The 23,158-nt window shown below is 39.6% G+C and overlaps 1 protein-coding gene across 2 annotated transcripts; it reads left to right on the forward strand.

Annotated features, from left to right (window-relative positions):
- Window positions 1–8,407: 8,407 nt before the first annotated feature.
- Window positions 8,408–22,250, forward strand: DBR1 (debranching RNA lariats 1). Of its 2 annotated transcripts, XM_008008997.3 has the most exons (8): window positions 8,408–8,729; window positions 9,704–9,828; window positions 11,636–11,716; window positions 12,829–12,914; window positions 15,691–15,915; window positions 19,112–19,192; window positions 19,794–19,939; window positions 20,708–22,250. In XM_008008997.3, exons 1-8 carry the CDS (start codon window positions 8,533–8,535, stop codon window positions 21,399–21,401), a joined length of 1,635 nt encoding a protein of 544 aa, XP_008007188.1. In that variant the 5' UTR covers window positions 8,408–8,532; the 3' UTR covers window positions 21,402–22,250. The 2 variants fall into 2 exon arrangements, with proteins under 2 accessions (XP_008007188.1, XP_008007189.1); XM_008008998.3 differs by lacking the exon at window positions 11,636–11,716 and having other exon boundaries at window positions 8,421–8,729.
- Window positions 22,251–23,158: the final 908 nt, after the last annotated feature.

Here is a 23,158-nt window from a genome sequence, read left to right on the forward strand (position 1 = left end):
GTCTCAGAATAAAAAATAAAAAGAAAAGAAAAGAAATATGTATATGTCTAAAATAGAAGTAGTCAGATGTTTACAAAGTTTTAAAATTAGAAACCACGGTAAAAAAGAAAATGCTCATTTAAAAATTGAATTACTGCTATGGTAGAATCCCAACTTACAAATGTAGAAGAAATGATAGAATTAGAAAATCAGGCTTGGTGCAGTAGCTCACGCCTGTAATCCCAGCACTTTGGGAGGCCAAGGCGGGTGCACTTGAGACCAGGAGTTCGAGATCAGCCTGGTCAACATGGCAAAAACCTGTCTCTACTAAAAATACAAAAATTAGTTGGTCATGGTGGTGCGAGGCTGTAATCCCAGCTATGTGGGGGCTGAGGCATGAGAATCACTTGAACCCGGTAGGCGGAGGTTGCAGTGAGCTGAGATTGTGCCATTGCACTTCAGCCTGGGTGACAGAGCAAGACTCTCTCTCAAAAAAAAAAAAAAAAAAAAAAAATCACCACTTGACAACTGTATGAGTTATAATTGTTTCAAGCAAGAACCACAAATGGATGCCACAACTAAGTGGTGAAAATATTAAGAGAAACCGGGTATTTACACAGTCTTAAAGTTTCGCTCTACAAGATACTAAGGATAGTAGAGGATAGTAGAGTACCTACCATTAGATACCTACTAATGGTAGGTAACATTTTATTTAAGTCATTATAATTAGTATCACCAGTAATGCAATAAACACCATGATATGATGTGCTGAGAAGAACACAAAATTACTTCTGTGGTATTCTTGCCAAAACTACATGAATATAATCATGAGGAAACATCAGATAAACCCTAATTAAGAAACATTCTACAAAATAACACACCTATACCCTTCAAAAATATCATGAAAGAAAAACTGAGGAATTGTTTCAGATTAAAGGACACCAAAGTGATATCACAACTAAATGCAACCTGTGATCTATAATTGGATCTTAGACAAGGAAAAACTTTTTTTTTCTTTTGTTACAAAGGACATCAATGGGAAAATTGGTAAAATTTGAATAAAGTCTGTAGATAAGGTATCATTGCTAATGTATTGATTTTGATAATTGCACTGCTGTCATGGAGAGAATGCCCTTGTTTTTAGGAAATACACAATGAAAAATGTAAGTGTAAAAAATTGAGTCACTGTGGATTAAGCAACTGTTTTTCTTTAATAATGAAAAATAAACTATTTTAATTTATTTTAATAATGAAAAGAATTTCAAAAAAGAGAACCTAGCTAAGGATCCTGGAAATTTATTCATTTGACAAAACATAGATAGATAGATAGATAGATAGATAGATAGATAGATAGATAGATAGATAGATACTAGGTACCTACTATGTGCCAGGCACAATGCCCACGAGTGGAATACAATTATGAACAAGATGAATATATTCCCTGTTCTCACAGAGCTTTCAGGCAAGAAGTAAAGAGAATCAAGTGAACAAGTCATTACACTGTAGGGTGGTAAGTGAGAGGGTGTGGGGCCAAGGGAGTACATAGGAGAGAAACCTCACCAGAACTGAGGTCATAGGAGGGCCTTATGGTAGAGCTGGCACCCACGCTCTGACCTGAAATGTAAATAGGAATGAACCAGGCAAAGCCCTGTATGCTATTCCACACAGATCCTGGCTTATCCATGAACATTTGTCTAATAGAATAATTAAGTACTTCCCTGGATGTAGATGTGGAAACACTGGCAGATTGTCCAAAATCATATTAGGACAAGAGCCCCAATTATTTATAGGTGAAGAAGAAACATTATATATACTATCAGCCCATCTTTGATGGTTATATGACCTTCTGGATTGTCCAGGTAATAGAAAGACTCCCCTACTCCCCTCAAGCAAGGGTGACCACATTAGGCAGATGCATTTCAAATAGGGAAGCAAAAATAACAAATTACGCAAAGTAGATCTGATCTTTTTGCCACTTACAATACAGGAACATAATTTGGAAGCCATAAAATGTATACACAGGAGATATTCCTTGTTTTATTTCTGCTAAAATCAGAAAGTCCACAAAATTTCTGGTAAGTTTAAAATTCAGAGATTAAAGACACCACAGAACTCTTTTATCTGTCTGTGATGTTTGCTTTTCTATGCAACTACTGACTTTAGTTTTACTGCATCAGGCATAGGTCACTGTCTCTGCTTAGCTTTCTTGTAGAGTGCTGCCATCAGGTGGTAATAGGTGCCGTAATCACTTAGTTCAATTACAAGATACGGATAGCAATGATGAATGTTTTTCCTGATGTTTGTAATACTTTACTTATAAGCGAACTTGAAAACTCATGGCCCAGGTACCCCGTAGTGCACTCCCTTATTTCATGAAAGTTTCTGCTCAATATGTCACCCTAACAGCAAGGCCTTCCTGAACTACCTTGTATTAACTACCCTGCAACATTTCCTATCCCTTTACACTGCTCCATTTTTAATCATCCATCTATTAAACACAGTTCTTCCTTCCTGAATTCTTATTTGTATTCACGTCTTATTTGGCTGGATTTCATTACAGTCTTTTTTTTTTTTTTTTTTTTTTTTCCCAGGAAGGGTCTATGAGTGTTGTCTCCCTGGAGTTCTTTTCAGTGGTCAAAAACATCTGCTTGCTGCCTTTCACATGAATAACATCTTGGCTGGCATATCATACAGGAAAACAGAACCCATTCTAAGTTTTTTAAACAAAAAGGTGACAAGTTATTGGAAGACCTAAAGTTGCAAAAAGGCAGGGTTTATTTTACTTGAGATCAGGAGCTGCAGAACGTTCATCACCACTAAAGAAGCTTAGGGTGCTGGCTGCCACTGAGAAGGTCAGGCTTGTCTGCTGCTACCACAATTGCCAGAGACAGAAAAGAAGCAGCTTTCACCTTTCTTCTGCCTCCTAATCTCACACAAGTGCCTCCCACTTGTAAAACCTAATCCAGAACTAAGGTGGCATGGGAATCCAAAAAATACAGTTCCTTAACTTTTAGTCCCTGCAATACAGGTATGAGCAGATAAGTAAAGATATATATACATAATTTGAGAATAAGTTTCAGAAATGATGTCCATTTACACCTAAATATTTCAGTGTGCGTTTCCTGAAAACAAGGAATTCCCTTATATAACACCAGTGAAATGATCAAAATTGGGAAATTAATGCTAATATACTTCTATCTAATTTGCAGATCTTATTCAGATTTTGTCAATTGCCTTAATTAATTTTTTTTTCTGGTAAATCTTTTTTTTTTTTTTAAGACAGGGTCTCGCTCTGTCACCCAGGTTGGAGTGCAGTGGCATGATCATGGCTCACTGCAGTCTCCACCTCCCCGGCTCAAGTGATTCTCCTACCTCAGCCTCCTAAATAGCTAGGGACACAGGCACCCACCATCACACCTAGCTAATGTTTTCTTTTTAATTTTTTTTTGTAAAGCGGTCTCGCTATATTGCCCAGGCTGTTCTCAAACTCCTGGCCTCAAGCAATTCTCCTGCCTTGGCCTCCTAAAATGCCGAGTTTACAGGCATGAGCCATAATAGCTGGCCCGGAAATATTTTATATCTTGATATGGTGGTTGTCATACATGCATCATCACACTGTGCATGTAAAATGTTATTTATGTTAATTAAGTAAGCTATACCTTAATTAAAATTTTTTACATGGAGGAAAAAGATCTAGAGGAAAACAATTCCCATAGATTAAAAATAAAATATAGAAGTTAAATTTAACAATGTAAAAAACATCCATTGTTCTATTTCAACAACATCTATATAGAAGGAAAATAAAATATTTAAAACTAATCAGAACTATTAGATTTCCATATTTTTCTACCCTCCCAATCAATGTAAGCATCATGAAAATTATATCTTCCTTGTAAATTTGAAATAAATTGCTCCAACATCACTCTGGACACAATGCCTTCGTATCTTTGATAATCTTTACAGTGTCTCCTATTATCATTGTTCTGTTTACATGTACTGCTTCATTTTTAATTAATTTTGGTGTTTTTCGTAGAATATTTATTTTAATTAATTTTTTTACATGGTAAGAGATGGATTTATTATTCTCTGTACTACCTTGATTAGATTATCTTTTCTTGATTAAGTTTTCCAGAGGTGTTTTCTTTGCTTGTTTTTGTCTTGGTCACTCCTCCTTTTTTTTTTGAGACAGAGTCTAACTCTGTTGCTCAGGCTGGAGTACAGTGGCTGCAACCTCTGCCCCCAAGTTCAAGCCATTCTCCTGCCTCAGCCTCCCGAGTAGCTGGGATTACAGGCACTCAACACCATGCCCAGCTAATTTTTTGTATCTTTAGTAGAGACAGGGTTTCACCATGTTGGCCAGGCTGGTCTGGAACTCCTGACCTCAAGTGATCCACCCACCTCAGCCTCCCAAAGTGCTGGGCTTACAGGTGTGAGCCACTTCGCCTGGCCCATTCATTCTTTATTTACCAGTTTGGTCATCTTCCTTTCTGAAAGTTTTAGAAATATTCACCTACTTTCATTTAGCTTGCATTCTAGTTAGGAAAACTATTTGTCAGGAAAATGAAAAGTCCTTGGCCACTTAAAGAAAAAAAAAAAAAAACTGATAATTTTAGAATATCTTAGAGGGAGGTAATTTTTTTGTTTTGTTTGTTTTTTTGTTTGTTTGTTTTTGAGACGGAGTCTCGCTCTGTCTCTCCCAGGCTGGAGTGCAGTGGCGCCATCTCGGCTCACTACAACCTCCACCTCCCAGGTTCAAGCAATTCTCCTGCCTCAGCCTCCCCAGAAGCTGGGAGGAGGAGGAGTAGTAGGCGCGCACCACCACGCCCGGCTAATTTATGTATTTTTAGTAGAGACGGTTTCACCATGTTGGCCAGGCTAGTCTCAAACTCCTGATGTCAAGTGATCCGCCCGCCTTGGCCTCCCAAAGTGCTGAGATTACAGGTGTGAACCACCACACCCGGCGGAGGGAGATAGTTTTTAAATCCTGGGTGGATTTTAAAGTTTTATTTAAAAATAATTATTTTGGGGTGTTTAAAATATATATTTTTTAATTCTAATTCACTTTCAGGTAATTGTCTTTGCCTTGAGAGGTTCGTCCTAAGGAATTCACCATTTGCGCCTGCTTGCTCGTTTATCTTGGTTTAATTTTATCAAACTAAATTCCTACTTTGGGGGATTTTATTTACTATCCTAGTTTTGAATTTTAGCATCCGTGAGACTGCTAGGACTCAAGGACCTGTAAAGATAGGTGAAGACAGACCAAGCCCAAGAATCCTCTTTTCTTCTTTTTCTTTTTCTTTTCTTGGAGACTTGCTGTGTCCCCAAGGCTGGAGTGCAGTGGTGAAATCTCCGCTCACTGCAGACTCCGTCTTCCGGGTTCAAGTAATTCTCCTGCCTCAGCCTCCTGGGTAGCTCGTACTACAGGCATGTGCCACAATGCCTTGCTAATTTTTGTATTTTTGGAGAGACGGGGTTTCGCCATGTTGGCCAGGCTGGTCTCGAACTCCTGGCCTCAAGTGATCCGCAAGGTACGGAGAGCATCAGGAAAAATAGCTAATGCATGCTGGATTTAATATCTAGGTGATAGGTTGATAGGTGCAGTAAATCACGGCAAACGTTTACCTGTGTAACAAGTCTGCACATCCTGCACATGCACCCTGGAACTTACAGATATAGATATAGATATAGATAGATACAGATATAGATATAGATATAGATATAGATATAGATATAGATATAGATATAGATACAGATAGACCAGAAACGAGATATTTATTTATTTATTCTTTTTGAGACAGGGTCTCACTCTGTAATCCAGGCTGGAGTGCAGTGGCGTGATCTCGGCTCACTGCAGCCTCCGCCTCCCGAGTTCAAGCGATTCTCCCGCCTCAGCCTCCCAAGTAGCTGGGATTACAGGCGTGTGCCATCACACCCGGCTAAGTTTTCTTGCCTTGTCGCCCAGGCTGGAGTGCAGTGGCGCGATCTCCGCTCACTGCAAGCTCCGCCTCCCGGGTTCACGCCATTCTCATTCCTCAGCCTCCCGAGTAGCTGGGACTACAGGCACCTGCCACCATGCCCGGCTAATTTTTTTGTATTTTTAGTACAGACAGGGTTTCACTATGTTAGCCAGGATGGTCTCCATCTCCTGACCTCGTGATCCGCCCGCCTCGGCCTCCCAAAGTGCTGGGATTACAGGCGCGAGCCACTGCGCCGGGCCCACGCCGGGCTAAGTTTTATATTTTTAGTAGAGACAGGGTTTCACCATGGTAGCCAGGCTGGTCTCGAACTCCTGGCTTCAAGAGATCCACCCGCCTTGGCCTCCCAAAGCTGGGACAACAGGCAGGAGTCACCGCGGCCAAGAAACGAGATTTTTAAACTAAGAATCCAATGAAACAAAAATAGACAATAGAATCAGCTCTGCAGATAAGATATTGGGCTTAGAAGATAGGCAACCTAAAATAACTACGATTAATATATGAGAGAAAGAGAGGAAAAGATGAAGAAAACAAATTAAAAGATAAAGAATCTCTTTAAACTATTGGCTTTACTGGAAAATAATCCAATATGAATCCTAAAATTGAAAAGGACTATGTTAAAACATTAACAAATGAGTTTATACATTGGAAATAGAACAAAACAGGATTAGTAAACTAGAAGACAGGTTATTAGAAATTATCCAAAATAAAACACTGATAAAAACCAGAACTATGGAACAGAAATAAAAGATAGATAAAATACCATGGAAAAATTCTAAAGGAGTAGGAAAAGACAGGGGGGGAAAAAAAAAAAAGCAACATTTAAGTAGATACTGACCAAGAATTTTCCAAAACTGAAAAAAGATACCAAGCTATAGATTCAGAAAGCATAAATGAGATAGGTTCAAAAAAACAAAACAAAAAACACTTAGACATATTATATTAAAATAGCTTTAAGGAGTAGGGAGAGAAAGAAGAGAAAGAGATAACAGTAAACAGCAAAGAAAAAGGCACATTACTGGCCGGGCGAAGTGGCTAACACCTTAATCTTAGCACTTTGGGAGGCCGAAGTGGGAGGATCACTTGAGGTCACGAGTTCGAAACCAGCTTGGCCATCGTGGTGAAACCCCGTCTCTACTAAAAATCCAAAAAATTATATGGGCATGGTGGTGTGCGCCTGTAATCCCAGCTACTTGGGAGGCTGAGGCAGGAGAATCGCTTGAACTCAGAAGGCAGAGGTTGCAGTGAGCCGAGATCATGCCACCGCACTCCAGCCTGGGCAACAGAGAGCGAGAGACTGTCTCAAAAAAAAAAAAAAAAAAAAGACACATTACTTTCAATGAAAAAAAATTAAGTGTATAGGTGACTTCTCATAGAAGATAATGCAAGTCAAAATATAATAGAATGCTATTTTTGAAATGCTTTGTAAAACAAAGACAAAAACACACTGCTTAACTAGTATTCAGTACTCAGTAAACACATCCTTTATAAATTAAGGTGAAACAAAGATTCCTCCCTCCCTCCCTCCCTTCCTTCTGACAGAGTCTCACCCTGTCACCCAGGCTAGAGTACAATGGCACGATCTCAGGTCACTGCAACCTTTGCCTCCTGGGTTCAAACGATTCTCCTGTCCCAACCTCCCAAATAGCTGGGATTACAGGTGTGAGCCACCACGCCCAGCTAATTTTTTGTATCTTTAGTAGAGATGGGGTTTCACCATGTTGGCCATGCTGCTCTCCAACTCCTGACCTCATGATCCACCTGCCTCGGCCTCACAAAGCGTTGGGATTACAGGTGTGAGCCAGTGCAACCGGCCTCTTTTCTTATCTCTCTCTTTCTCTTTTTTCTCTTTTTTGTTTTTTGTTTTTTTTTTTTGAGAGGGAGTCTCGCCCTCCCCCGCCCTCCCCTCTCCTCTCCTTTCCTTTTTTTTTTTTTTTTTGACGGAGTCTCGCTCTGTTGCCCAGGCTGGAGTGCAGGGGCGTGATCTCGGGTCACTGCAAACTCCACGTCCTGGGTTTGAGGAATTCTCCTGCCTCGGCCTTTGGAGTAGCTGTGATTACAGACGTGCGGTACTGTGCCCGGCTAATTTTTGTATTTTTAGTAGAGATAGAGTTTCACCATTTTTCCCAGAGTGGAAAGACATTTTTAAACAAACAAATATCTAGAAAAAAAATTCATCTGTGGTTGGCCTACACTAAACAAACAGGAAAACTAAACTGAGTTCTTCAGACTGAAGAAAAATGATCCCAAAGAGAAAAATGGAAATCCAGGAAGAAGAGAGTAAGACTAGAAAGAGTACATTTGTGGATGTATATACGAAAAAAATATTGACTGCATAAAACAATAATATAAAAAAAAGAAAAAAGAAAATAAGTTCCCTGGGATCCCGGAGTTAGGTTTGACCTTCCCGGTCCCTCTATCGCGAGATCTGGAAACCGGAAGTGAATTATTTTGCAGGCGTCTACACCAGGCTGTGGCTCTACTTATTAAAGTTGGCGGGAGCTGAGCGATCATTCGGGCCTGGGCAGGCTGTGGTGTAGTGCGTTGCAGGCAGCGCTCACCTCCTCGGGCCGGCAGAATGCGGGTGGCTGTGGCCGGCTGCTGCCACGGCGAGCTGGATAAGATCTATGAGACGCTGGCGCTGGCGGAGCGGCGCGGCCCGGGGCCTGTCGACCTCTTGCTGTGCTGCGGCGACTTCCAGGCGGTGCGCAACGAGGCGGACCTACGCTGCATGGCCGTGCCGCCCAAGTACCGCCACATGCAAACCTTCTACAGGTGAGGACGCGGCCCGGGCCGGGACTTGGCGGTGCGGGGTGGGGCTGGGTTCGATTTCCCTCTGCCCCTGGCTGCCTGTTTCCCTTAGATCCTTTGTTTGCTCTGTGTCTCTAACTGGTACCTAACTGAATACAGGGGTGAGGTTGTGGGAGGCGGGAAATGTATTCAGTTAGGTACTGTATTCAGTTAGGTACCAGATTGTGTCTGCTTAACTTTCAGCACCCTGTCTCATTAGGAGCTTAGGAAATGTCACTTTCCTTCTTTCCATACACCCGTCTTATCCATTTCACACGGGATCGAAACCTGGGAGGGGACAACCTGGAGGAAGAAGCTGACAGGTTTAGGTAGCTACCTTGTACTTGATAGGACTCTGGAATTAGTTCATTTAGTGATCCTGGAGTTTTTACTGGGCGCCTGCTATGTGCTTGTGGTTCTAGAAAGATAAGGTTATGGCAATGAACTCGACACAGTTCTTGACTTATTTGAACAGGCACTGACTTGAGGCCCAAGGTGGAACCTCTTCATTCCTAAGGGCAAGGATGGTTACTGGGCAATTTTTTTTTTTTTTTTGAGACAGAGTTTCACTCTGTTGCCCAGGCTGGAGTGCAGTACCGCGATCCTGACTCACTGCAACCTCTGTCTCCTGGGTTGAAGCGATTCTCCTGCCTCAGCCTCCCGAGTAGCTGGGATTATACCTAGCTAATTTTTGCATTTTTAGTAGAGACGGGGTTTCACCACGTTGGCCAGATTGGTCTCGAACTCCAGACCTCAGGGGATCCACCCGCCTCGGCCTTCCAAAGTGCTGGGATTACAGGAGTGAGCCACCGGGCCCAGCCCCGGGCAATTCCTTTTGAAAGAGCTTTTTAACTTTTTATGATGAGGTCAATTTCTTTTTGTTGTTGTTGTTTTTTCAGAACTTATTTGCTTTTCTACTGTGCCCAATTGTGGTAACTGACTTTGCTCTTCTGTTCTAGGTATTACTCTGGAGAGAAAAAGGCCCCAGTTCTCACGCTCTTCATTGGGGGAAACCATGAAGCCTCAAATCATTTGCAAGAGTTACCCTATGGTGGCTGGGTGGCACCAAACATTTATTATTTAGGTATGTGATTGTGTTTGTGGATAATTTTTTTTCCTGGGATGGAAGAGTCTACCAGGATTTGCGCTAGTTGGGCTGTCTTGACATGTATGGTGTTTGGAGAATGTCATTAATTTAAATAGTTAATCATGAAAATTTAATTAAGATAGTTAATTATTAAATGGTTGATCATGATAATATGCCCTTCATCTAGTGTTTTAAGCACTAGCTAATATAATTGAAAGACCTCACACACTATTTGTAATCGCTTCATTTTTTCTTACAATTTTTATTGAATTAAAAAAAGACCTTAAACTTTTATTAATAGAAATTCTTAAGCATACACAAAAGTAGAGTATAGCATGATGAATCTCAGTACCTGTTACCCAGCTTCAACGACTATTATATTGAAGTCTCCTGGGTTTTTTTTTTTTTGTTTTTTTTTTCTTTTGTGGGAAGAGATGACTAGAGTATTTAAAGCAAATCCAACTGTTAGATTATTTCACTTATACATATTTCAGTACATGTTTTTAAGTGATGAGGATCTTTAAAAATACTACTACAGTACTGTTATTATACTTAACTGAAGTACTCATTATCTATTGCCATGTTCATGGTCAGATTTCCCTGCTTAACCTATGGATGTCTGCTTCACAATTGGTTTAAATAGGACCCAGACAAGGCCAGCCCATTTCATTTGGTTGTCACGACTCTGAAGTCTATTAGACTATAATAATCTCCCTGTCTCTCTTTTTCATGCCATTTACTTGCTGAAGAAAACACGAAATTTGTCCTGTGGCATTTCCTGCATTCCGGGTTTAGCTGATTGGATTCCTTTTATCCTCTGCATTTCCTATAATCTGCTTTTAGATTGACAGATTTGATTAGATTGTTTCAATATTAGTCCCTATAAACTATATAGCCTTTTCATCCCTTTATTTTTTGAGACAAGGTCTGGTTCTGTTGCCCTGGCTGGAGTGCAGTGGCTCCATCTTAGCTCATTCATCTCAGCCTCCGGCCTTCCAGGCTCAAGCCATTCTCCTACCACAGCCTCCCAAGTAGCTGTGACTTCAAGCGTGTACCACCATGCCTGGCTAACTTTTTTGTTTTTTTGTGTTGTTTTGTGGAGACTGAGTTTGGCCATGTTTTCCACGCTGGTCTCGAACTCATAAGCTCAAAGTGATCCGCCCACCTGGGCCTCCAAAGTGGTGAGATTACAGGGATGAGCCATCCCACCTAGCTTCATCCCTTTATTTAAATGTATATTCTTTCTAGAACTGTTTATAGGTTTTACCAATGATGAGATTGTAATTTCAGAAATTTAGTTTCCCTACTTTGCTACTTATTGATCATCTTTTGATGTATTCGTTCTATATTACAATATTGTGAAAAAGTGAAATTGTCAGAAGATGATCAATCAGAAATGAAACTAGAAGCTGCAGGTTCTTTATACCTTACCTGTTGATTTTCAGGTTTATACATGTAAGTCCATCATAGTACATTTTCCGCCTCCCACTACCTCCCCCGTGTATTCAGTTAGTTACCAAATTATGTCTGTTTCACTTTTAGCACCCTATCTCATTTGTCCCTTCTGCAATCTACTTAATGTTTTGGCTCATCTAATTCCAGACCTTGCCTTTATATACTTTTATAATATATCCCTAATACACTGTTGGCATATTATTATGTAAAAAGGGTAACCTCATCATGGTGCTTAATTTTCAAATAATTTTAGAACTGTGTGGAATTCCATCTAAATGGAATGGTTTATTCAGTCAGTGTAAAGAGATTCCTTTTACCTACAGTAATTTTATTTAACTGTACTGTTTAGGTTTGGCTGGTGTGGTAAAATACCGAGGTGTAAGGATCGGTGGAATCTCTGGTATCTTTAAATCTCATGACTATCGGAAAGGTATTGTTTTGAGAATTATTTTTAAACTTTAGAACTCGCATGCCCCAGAGTAACTTAAGCATAATATATACTTTGACTCTTTCATATATCTTTGTATCCTTGATCTAGTTTTATCAAGTCTTAGTATTTTGCTAGTTTTTATTTTTATTTTTAAGAAATAAAACAGTATAGATACAATTAAAGTTCATTGTTTATCTGTCCTCAATCTCATTTCCTTCTTTTCTTCCCTCCCTCTCTTTGCCAGGCAGTCACTATGTTGAATTTGGTGATTATAATTTACTTGATTATTTTACATCATTACCACATATATAAGAGCTTTAAACAATGTACTTGTTTTAAGCTTCATATAAATGTATCATATTGCTTGTATCTTTCTCCAACTTGCTTCTTTGTTTAACATGTTTTGAAATCCGTGTTGATACATGTAATCTAATCTGTTCATTTGTGAATAATATTCCATTATATGAGTATATCACAACTGCCTATTCATTTCATTGTGTTTGAATGAATTATACCTTGATTTCAAAATTAAAGGAATAGCTTGGATTCACATCAATTTCACAAATTTCATGAATTAAGTTAGCAGCTAAAACTTACATCCTGAATGTAACTGTTACAAGTCTGTTCCCTGCCACTTGGCTCTTTCTTATTCTAAACTGTTGAAATGGAGGTACAAAATAGGCTGTCTTCTCTGTGGCAGGTGTGAGTACAAATTGGAACCACTCTTGGGAAGATGTTTATCAGTTTTTTCTTTTTTATCTCAGGGATATCATTTATGCATGTAATACACATATTTCTTTTTTGGCTTAAAACAACAATAATTTGTTATTTTATTAATATTGCGCATAAGGAACTAGTCTCCAGTCAACATTTAGAAAGTAACTGAAGTTTGCCAGCAACCATGTGTGGGACCTTAGAAAGCACATACACCCTTAGTTGAGCCCGCACAGGAGACTGCAGTCCACCATCTTTTAAAAAAATTTCCCTAGATAACTTTTTAAAATCATATATATTGAAGGTGTACATGATATTTTGGAAACTTGTGTATATGTCTTTGTATTTGCAGTGTTTAAGGAAATTGAATATAGCTTATTTTTCTTCTTCAATCTAAGGTCATTTTGAGTGCCCCCCTTATAATTCATCTACAATCAGGAGTATATATCATGTGAGAAATATTGAAGTCTATAAATTAAAACAGGTATGTAAAAAGTGCATTACAGCAGACTTGAAAAAATTTTGAAGTAATTCTGTACCAAAACGTATTTTGATCATGTTGGTATGCTACTTTCAAGAAGAGCAATTCAGTATTTTTTTAATGTGGATCTTGAGTTGTTTTTAGGAGTTTCACGATGAACATTTTGTTTTTCTTTTTTTGAGACAGAATATCACTCTGTCGCCCAGGCTGAAGTGCAGTGGCGTGATCTCAGCTCACTGCAACCTCCGCCTCCTGGGTTCAAGCGAGTCTTGTGCCTCAACCTTCTAAGTAACTGGAACTACGGGCGCCCACCACCACACCTGCCCAATTTTTTGTATTTTTAGTAAAGGCAAGGTTTCACCATGTTGGTCAGGCTGGTCTCGAACTCCTGACCTCAGGTGATCTGCCTGCCTCAGCCTCCCAAAGTGCTGGGATTACAGGTATGAGCCACCGTGCCCAGCAATTTTTTTTTTACTTCAATAATTATGAGTTTATTTTAGTAAGAATGAAAAATTTAATTCATGATTTCAAATATTACTTAGGGTAAGGCTAAAGAATACCTATTAAAATAAAATTATATTTAAAAGAAAATATTAAAGTGATATTTTAAAGAAAATATTAAAATAAACATTTTATGTAATAGTAATTAAGTAATGGTATTAAATAGAAAATAAGTAATAGTAAAGATGATAGAGGAAATGGGAAAATTGTGAAGGTGGTATGGAAACACTGCTTAACTGCAGAGTAGGTGAGACTAGGTTTTCGTTTGAGAACCCATTACATGGCTGACACTGGGCCAAGCAGACTTCACACTTGGTATTTCATATAATCTCTACTCAAATCCTATGAGATAGATCTTACTCTTAACTTCATTCCTTTACGGATGAGAAACCAAGGCTCAGACAGGTAAGTAACCTGCCCAGGACTTCCCAAAGTTTAGTGGTAGAGCCTGCCCGACTGCACTCATGCCCATCACACTGTCTGTAGAGCCTCTGCAGGAGCCTAACGATGCTTGCAAGTGTTTCTTTTGTGCTCTGTGCATACAGTTCCCTCAAATAGATTTTCTCTTTCACCTATCTAAATCCTACCAGTCCTTTAAGACCCAACTTAGATGCCATTTCCCAACCGTGACTTTTCTTCTTTTTTTTGAGACAAGGTCTCACTCTGTCACCCAGGCTGGAGTGCAGTGGTATGATCATGGCTTGGCTCACTGCAGCCTCAATCTGCCAGGCTTGGGTGATCCTCCCACTTCAGCCTCCCAAGTAGCTTGGACTACAGGCATGCATCACCTTGCCCAGCTAATTTTTTTCGTATTTTTTTAGAGACAGTTTCGCCATGTTGCCCAGGCTCGTCTCAAACTCCTAAACTCAAGCGATCCTCCTGCCTTGGCCTCCAAAGTGCTGGGATTACAGGCATGAGCCACCATGCCCAGCCAACCATGACTTTTCTAGTTTAGAGTCATTACCCTAGTCTGAATTTTTGTTGCATCTATTGGCCATACCAGTTATTCAGTGGTTAGTCATATCTAATATTTTGTATTGTCTTGAGCAGTTACTTAAGTTTTTTTTTTTTTGTGAGACAAAGTTTTACTCTTGTTGCCCAAGCTGGAGTGCAATGGTGCGATTTTAGCTCACTGCATGCTCTGCCTCCTGGGTTCAAGTGATTCTCCTGCCTCAGCCTCTTGAGTAGCTGGGATTACAGGTGCCCGCCACCACGCCTGGCTAATTTTTTATATTTTAAGTAGAGAAGGGGTTTCACCATGTTGGCCAGGCTGGTCTGGAACTCCTGACCTTCAGGTGATCCACCCACCTCAGGGTTCCAAAGTGCTGGGATTACAGGCATGAACCACTGCGCTCAGCCGGTATTTAAGTGGTTTTAATTTCGTTTTTCGAGTATTCATTTCAGATTACTTGAAGGTTCTGGAAATAAGTCTGGAGTGTATTTTGTTTCCTTTAGTTGTTTAATTAAATATTAATTTATGTAGTAAACAGAGTTTTTGAGTGTATACTATGTCAGCCTATTATAATTTTTTTTTTTCTGATAAATCTTTGGGTTTACTGAATCAGTCATGTTAGAGGTCTCGTGAAATCTGGTTTCTCTGGATCTTCAAAATAGTAATTTCTTTTTTCTTTTTTTTTCTTCTTTTGAGATGGAGTTTCACCCTTGTTGCCCAGGCTGGAGTGCAATGGCATGATCTCGGCTTACTGCAACCTCCACCTCCTGGGTTCAAGCGATTCTCCTACCTCAGTCTCCCTAATAGCTGGGATTACAGGCATGTGCCACGATGCCCAGCTAATTTTTGTATTTTTAGTAGAGACGGGGTTTCACGATGTTGGTCAGGCTCGTTTCCAATTCCTGACCTCAGGTGATCACCTGCCTCGGCCTCCCAAAGTGCTGGGATTACAGGCGTGAACCACTGCACCCAGCCCAAAGTAGTAATTTCTTTACCAAAGAAGAAAAGAACTATGGTCATTGTGTATTTTAGAAGCTAAGTGCTAAAGATCTTAGATGATTGGCAGTCCAGAGTCTGTCTCCATTGCCTTGCCTTGCCACTGAAAATAAGAATGATTTATGAGCAGAGAAAATGCACCTTTTCTTTGCCTAGATGAATGAGTAGCCTAGTATTTTTATCATTCTCTTAAAGTGTCCTTAAAATGAATTACACAGCATTCTAGAGATCTCAGTGGGTGAATGGTTATATGGTGGTAGAGAGAAAGGAGGGGATTGTTTTTATTAATCTATTTTAAGAGTTTTCTTTTTTCTTTTTCTCTTTTGAAAGCTGAAGCAGCCTATAGATATATTCTTGTCTCATGATTGGCCAAGAAGTATATATCATTATGGAAATAAGAAGCAACTTCTTAAGACTAAATCTTTTTTCCGACAAGAAGTGGAAAATAACACATTAGGAAGTCCAGCTGCCTCAGAGCTTTTAGAGCATCTAAAACCTACTTATTGGTTTTCTGCCCACCTTCATGTGAAGTTTGCCGCCTTGATGCAGCATCAGGTAGAAAACAAAATATTTATTCTCTCATTTAACACACACTTATCGAACATCTGTGGACCAGACACAGTTGTAAAGTTAGAGAAAGAAGTAAAAGATAACTTACCTCTTATGAGTAGCTCAATATATGATTCTGGGAAAAGACAAGCAATTACAAAATAGTACAGTAAGTTTGAGAGAAAACTTAGGCAGTGGGAGCACATAAGCCAGACTGGTGGGATGGGAACGTGGGAGATGACGATAGAGAAGGTTTTCAAAAGGCGATAGCTGAACTGAGTCTTGAAGTGCCAGGAACAGACTGTAAGAGTATTTTATTTAAAGGGACTGACATGTGCAGAGGCTAAAGGTCTGAGAGCATGGGGTGTTTGAGCACTTGTAGGTAGTTCCTGTGGGACTAAGGCATAGGGACTGATGAAGCTGGAACAAGATCATAACTGCCTTCTAGGGGCCATGCTCTGAAGTTCAGGTTTTTTTTTTTTGAGACGGAGTCTCGCTCTGTCGCCCAGGCTGGAGTGCAGTGGCCGGATCTCAGCTCACTGCAAGCTCCGCCTCCCGGGTCTACGCCATTCTCCTGCCTCAGCCTCCCGAGTAGCTGGAACTACAGGCGCTCGCCACCTCGCCCGGCTAGTTTTTTGTGTATTTTAGTAGAGACGGGGTTTCACCGTGTTAGCCAGGATGGTTTCAATCTCCTGACCTCGTGATCCGCCCGTCTCGGCCCCCAAAAGTGCTGGGATTACAGGCTTGAGCCACTGCGCCCGGCCGAAGTTCAGGTTTTAACCAGAGATGGTGGGGAAATTTGGGGAGTGATGAAATCAGGTTTTCATTTTAGAAAGATTAGTTTGACAGCATTGTTGTGTATGGATTGGAGTACTATAAAATGGGAGGCAGAGCAGGCTATTTAAGCAAAAGAAAAGGTTTTAACCTAAGGCAAAGAGAGAATACGGAGAATGAAGTAGATTCTAGAGAGATTTTAGAAGGAGAATCATTGTGATTTGGTGACTGCGGGAGAAGAGAGTCCAGGATGATCCTCCGTTTTCTTTGCTTAACTGCATGGATGATGTACTTGATGGAAGGTAGAAAATAAATATATACTTATAATTAAAATTCTATGGAAGTATGCATTTCTTCCTTTCACCTCTGATTCTGGCTGAACTCTGACTTACCCATAAAGTATTCCATAGGAAAACTGTTTAGAAAATTCTGGGTTAACAGAGTTACGGATTTCTTCTTGGAAACATTTAGAGAATTTCTGAGAGTCTTTATTGCACTAATGGACGTTCCCTTTCGAGTAGAATGTGATGCTTCCCAAACTTAACCAAACACTTTTCTGTGTTAGAGGTACACTTTAAAAATGTTCCTCAAACACAGTTTGGAAGGTTTTGTCTGAAAATATTCCTATAGGCCCTTTCTATTGGGGATTTATTCTTCTCACTTCCCAGTTTCACTGGGAGACGGAGAGGTTACTCTTTTCATTGTGTTTCTGCATTAATGATATGTTTGACCTCTTTGTAATTGGCTTCTCAACCTCCTCTGACTGCCACTTTCTATTTTAGCCCCTTTACCAGCACCAAAGATCACTTTTCCTTGGAACTGCTTTGCTGCCAATATCTGCCTATAATTTCCATGCCTTCCATTTTTCTTAGTATAGATTGAGCATCTCTAATCTGAAATCTGAAATGCTCTAGAATCTGAAATTTTTGACATGACACACAATTTTCAGATTTTTGGATTAAGGATATTCAACCAGTATGTATTCTGCAAATATTCCAAAATCTGAAATTTAAAACACTTCTGGTCCCAAGCATTTTAGATAAGGCATACTCAACTTGTACCTCACCAGAACTGCACTGATGCTTGGTCCTCAGCAGGAGATACATAGCTTGCTTCCTTGTGTTTTTTCCTCCATGATGAAACTGGAGCAAGATCATGACTGCCTTCTAGAGGCCATGCTCTGGAGTTCAGGTTTTAACTGGAGATGCTGGGGAAAGGCTTTTTAACCTTTTCCACAATGACCTACATGTTTGTGATTCCCCCCATGTTTCTGACAATTCACCTTTGAAAAAAAAACTTTATTGGAGTATAATTTACATACCATAAAATAAACATGTTTTGGCGCAGTGGCTCATGCCTGTAATCCCAGCACTTTGGGAGGCCAAGGCAGGTGGATCACTTGAGGCCAGGAGTTTGAGGCCAGTCTAGCCAACATGGCGAAAGTACGTCTCTACTAAAAATGCAAAAATTAGCTGGGCATGTTGGCACACACTTGTAATCCCAGCTATTCGGGAGGCTGAGACATGAGAATCATTTGAGCCCAGGAGGCAGAGTTTGCAGTGAGCCAAGGTCATGCCACCGCACTCCAATCTGGGCAACAGAGTAAGACTCTGTCTCAAAAAGAAAGAAAGAAAGAAAGAAAAAAACCACGTTTTAAATGAACAATTCAGTGATTTTTAGTAAGTTTCCAGAGTTGTGCTAATATCACATAATCTAGTTTTAGAACTTGTCCATCACCCCTGAAGATTCTTTGTGCCTGCTTGCAGGTAATCCTTGTTCCTACCCTCAGCCCCAGGCAAGCACTAACTTGCTTTGTGTTTCTATAGATTTGCCTTTCCTGAACATTCATTTAAATGGAATCATAAAATATATAGTCTTTGGCAACTGATTTCTTTCATTTGCTTGATTTTGAGATTCAGTTACATTGTAGCATGTATCAATATTGCATTCCTTTTTAGTGCTGAGTAATAGTTCATTCTATGGATATATCACATCTATTTTTGGTGGTATAGCTAAGAAATCTTTGCCTAACCCACAGTTACAAAGATTTTCTCCTATGGGTTCTTCTAAAAATTGTACAGTTTTAGTTCTTCCAGTTTACTTTTAAGCTCTTTTATCTTTAATCCTTTTGTTTATCTTTAATCCTTTAAGCTTTGATTTATGTATATTCAATGCTTTGAGTTAATATTGTCATCATTAGTTTTTGCTCTGAATTTTGTAGGAAAATTGAAGCTCTGAGAACTTAAATGCCTTCTCTTATTGCACAAGTGGGTATAGAATTAACTTATTTTGGAAAAGTAACAGTCATTCCTTTGACACACAACTTAGGGGTATGTGTAATAAAGATTATTTTCATCGTATTCTGTGTATGAAGAATTACTGTGATTGTTTTAACATTCTTTCTTAAATCACGATTCTTATTGTCCAGGCAAAGGATAAAGGACAGACAGCCAGAGCAACCAAATTTTTAGCCTTGGACAAATGCTTACCACGTAGAGATTTTCTTCAGGTAAGAAGAATGAAGTGGCTTTATAATATAGTTGTACTCTTCCAGAGACTTAAACAAATATTAATTTTCCTTTTGGAATTTTTTGGTGCTCTTTGTAATTTACATATTCTGAGAATTCTGTGGGAGTATTTTAGTTATTCATGTTTTAAAATTAAATGGGTTTGGCCGGGCGCGGTGGCTCAAGCCTGTAATCCCAGCACTTTGGGAGGCCGAGGCGGGTGGATCACGAGGTCAGGAGATCGAGACTATCCTGGCTAACATGGTGAAACCCCGTCTCTACTAAAAATACAAAAAACTAGCTGGACGTGGTGGCGGGCGCCTGTAGTCCCAGCTACTTGGGAGGCTGAGGTGTGAGAATGGCGTGAACCCGGGAGGCGGAGCTTGCAGTGAGCCGAGATCGCGCCACTGCACTCCAGCCTGGGAGACACAGCGAGACTCCGTCTCAAAAAAAAAAAAAAAAAAAAAAAAATTAAATGGGTTTATTTAAAATTAATTGAGATTAAATTTAAATTTAATTTCTTTTTATTTTATTAAATTATATTAAAGTTCTTAGACTGTTAAAAATAAATATATATTTCTTAATGTTTATTTCATCCTGTAGATATTAGAGATAGAACATGACCCCAGTGCTCCTGATTACTTGGAATATGATATTGAATGGCTCACTATTCTCAGGGCTACAGATGATCTTATTAATGTGACTGGTCACCTATGGAATATGCCTGAAAATAATGGCCTGCATGCAAGGTAAGTCACACTTTATTTAGGACCTGCTTTTTCCATTGCATTCATAATTTTTGCGTCTCCCACCTTTGTTTTGTTTTGTTTTGTTTTGTAACGGGGTCTAGCTCTGTTATCCAAACTGGAGTACAGTGGTGTGATCTTGGATCTTAGCTCACTGCATCCTCCGCCTCCTGGGCTAAAGGGATCCTCTCACCCCTGCCCCCAGAGCAGCTGGGACCACAGGCACACGCCACCATGCCCAGCTAATTTTTTGATATTTTTGGTAGAGATGGGGCTTTCCCATGTTGCCCAGGTTGGTCTTGAACTCCTGAGCTCAAGCAATCCACCTCCCTCGGCCTCCCAAAGTACTGGGATTATAGGCGTGAGCCGCTGTATCAACCTCCACTGTTGTTTTTAATCAAGGGAATTATTGTTGAATGAGTATCAGAACAATTCAGTTTGCAGGTTTTCCATCTATAAGAGACAGGAAAATGGACTGTTGCGCATTACCTCAAATAAATTTATAAGTGAATAAGTGTACATAAAACTATAATATGGTGAAGATATAGTCCACACATTAAAATTGTTTTGGAGTATGAGTTAAAGATGGCTTTTTCTAAGAATTATTTTTATTTCTAAATGGTCCTTTGCTAAATTAACTGTAACTTTAAAAATGGAATTTTGATAGATGGCTTGTTTTTTATCCTTGCACCTGAAGTCTAGAATTAGACTTCATCATTTATTGTTTAGAGCTAATAAAATGTAAAAAGCTATTGTTTTGTACTTTTATAGGTGGGATTATAGTGCAACAGAAGAAGGTATGAAAGAAGTGTTGGAAAAATTGAATCATGACCTCAAGGTTCCGTGTAACTTTAGTGTAACAGCTGTTTGTTATGATCCTAGCAAGCCACAGACACAAATGCAGCTGATTCATAGGATCAGTCCTCAGACTACTGAATTTTGTGCCCAACTTGGCATCACAGACATCAATGTTAGGCTTCAGAAGTCCAAGGAAGAACATCATGTGTGTGGTGAATATGAAGAACAGGATGATGTGGAGAGTAATGACTCTGGAGAAGACCGGAGTGAATATAATACAGACACATCTGCTCTGTCTTCTATTAATCCAGATGAAATAATGTTAGATGAAGAAGAAGATGATGAAGATAGTATTGTAAGTGCACATAGTGACATGAATACACCATCTGTAGAACCTTCTGATCAAGCTTCTGAGTTTTCTGCAAGTTTCTCTGATGTCAGGATCTTGCCAGGCTCTATGATTGTATCTTCTGATGATACGGTGGATTCCACAGTTGACAGAGAGGGGAAACCTGGTGGGACTGTGGAATCAGGGAATGGAGAGGACTTAACCAAGGTGCCATTGAAGAGGCTGAGTGATGAACACGAACCTGAACAAAGAAAAAAAATTAAGAGGAGGAATCAAGCCATTTATGCTGCAGTGGATGATGATGATGATGCAGCTTAAGACAATTTACTTGTTTTGTTTTTGTTTCTGTTTTTTTGAGACGGAATTTCACTCTTTCAGACAGACTGGAGGGCAATGGCGTGATCTCGTCTCACTGCAATCTGCCTCCCGGGTTCAAGCAATTCTCCTGCCTCAGCCTCCCAAGTAGGTGGGACTACAAGTGCCCGCCACCACACCCGGTTAATTTTTAGTAGTGACAGGGTTTCACCATGTTGGCCAGGCTGGTCTCAAACTCCTGACCTCAGGCAATCCACCTGTCTTGGCCTCCCAAAGTGCTGAGATTACAGGCATTAGCCACTGTGCCTGGCTGACAATTTACTTGTCTTAGTATTATACATAGATATATGATTTTTGAGACCGTATTTTTAGAGCTGAATTTTTGACGAAAGACTTAACTTTATAATAATGAAGATACACTAGAGAATTTTAGTTAGATATTGACTTTAGGCTTTTGTATGTTTCAGATGCAAACATATTAAAACTTTCATATATTTACTTGACTGGGTATCTTTTTTTTTTGAAGACATACATTATTCACTTCCACTTTTACAATAAACACTTATTTAACATCTACTTTGTGCCAAGCACTCTGCTATAATATGGGACCATAAAGATAAGACAAGGATTTTTGCCTTCAAGGACTTGCTATCACTGTAAACATTTTGATGTATACAATATGGCTATATTATATTTTGTTTTATAAAATCAAGTCATTGTATATATTATGTATGCTTTCTTTTCATTTATTATAAATATTTTTCCTAATCAGCTTTTAATATCTGTCAAATTAAAATTGAAATTGAAGATGGTATATAAGATTTCAGGAAATAAACTACTTTGAATACTAAACATTGGTAAACGTACAATCTTATATTTGCTGAGATTGGTATAACCCTGCTGACTTTTGCATATTGTGTTGTTTTTTTTTTTGAGATGCAGTCTCACTCTGTTGCTGAGGCTGGAGTGCAGTGGCATGATCTCAGCTCACTGCAAGCTCCGCCTTCTGGGTTCACACCATTCTCCTGCCTCAGCCTCCTGAGTAGCTGGGACTACAGGTGCCCGCAACCACGCCTGGCTAATTTTTTGTATTTTGTTTAGTAGAGACAGGGTTTCACAATGTTAGCCAGGATGGTCTTGATCTCCTGACCTCGTGATCCACCCACCTCGGCCTCCCAAAGTGCTGGGATTACAGGCGTGAGCCACCGTGCCTGGCCTGCATATTGTGTTTTAACTTTAGCTTTAATTTTCATGTAAGTATAGTAACTATGTAGGTCATTTTTGGCATAGTTCACCCCATAATTTTAATTACTAGCAAGGATCAAGCTGCACAAATACTGCCCCTCATGCTGCGTGATGGATTGCTAATATTAAAGTATTTTTGAAGATCTGTATAGAAAAACTACACCCTCCGTGCTATCTCTGGTTAAACAACCTGGGCCACCTGAAGAGATTGTCACTCTGTACTTAAAGTCGTGGAATCCAAGATTGTTCCATGATCTCATCAATCCATGGCAGTCCAAATCCAGGAGTTAATCTAGGAGAATAATGTAGCACTTGGCTTCTACCTTGTCAACATTTGACTTCGTAAAGGTCTAGGATTTTGGGGATTTTATTTTATTTCCTTCCATTTTTTGGTTTGCTTTCTTTTTTGAGTTGAATATTTAATTCACTTATTTTACTTTTTTTTTTTTTTTTTGAGACAAGGTCTCACTCTGTCGCCCAGGTGGGAGTGCAATGGCATAATCTTGGTTCATCAC

The sequence above is a fragment of the Chlorocebus sabaeus genome, chromosome 15 (genome assembly GCF_047675955.1).
Source record: "Chlorocebus sabaeus isolate Y175 chromosome 15, mChlSab1.0.hap1, whole genome shotgun sequence".
Lineage (NCBI taxonomy): Eukaryota > Metazoa > Chordata > Mammalia > Primates > Cercopithecidae > Chlorocebus > Chlorocebus sabaeus.

Bases quoted from the DNA above. Each gene is read 5' to 3' on its own strand.
- DBR1 (XM_008008997.3), top strand. From the start codon at position 8,533: ATGCGGGTGGCTGTGGCCGGCTGCTGCCACGGCGAGCTGGATAAGATC. The intron at 8,730-9,703 runs GTGAGGACGCGG...CTTCTGTTCTAG, and splicing joins CACATGCAAACCTTCTACAG to GTATTACTCTGGAGAGAAAA. The intron at 19,940-20,707 runs GTAAGTCACACT...GTACTTTTATAG, and splicing joins AATAATGGCCTGCATGCAAG to GTGGGATTATAGTGCAACAG.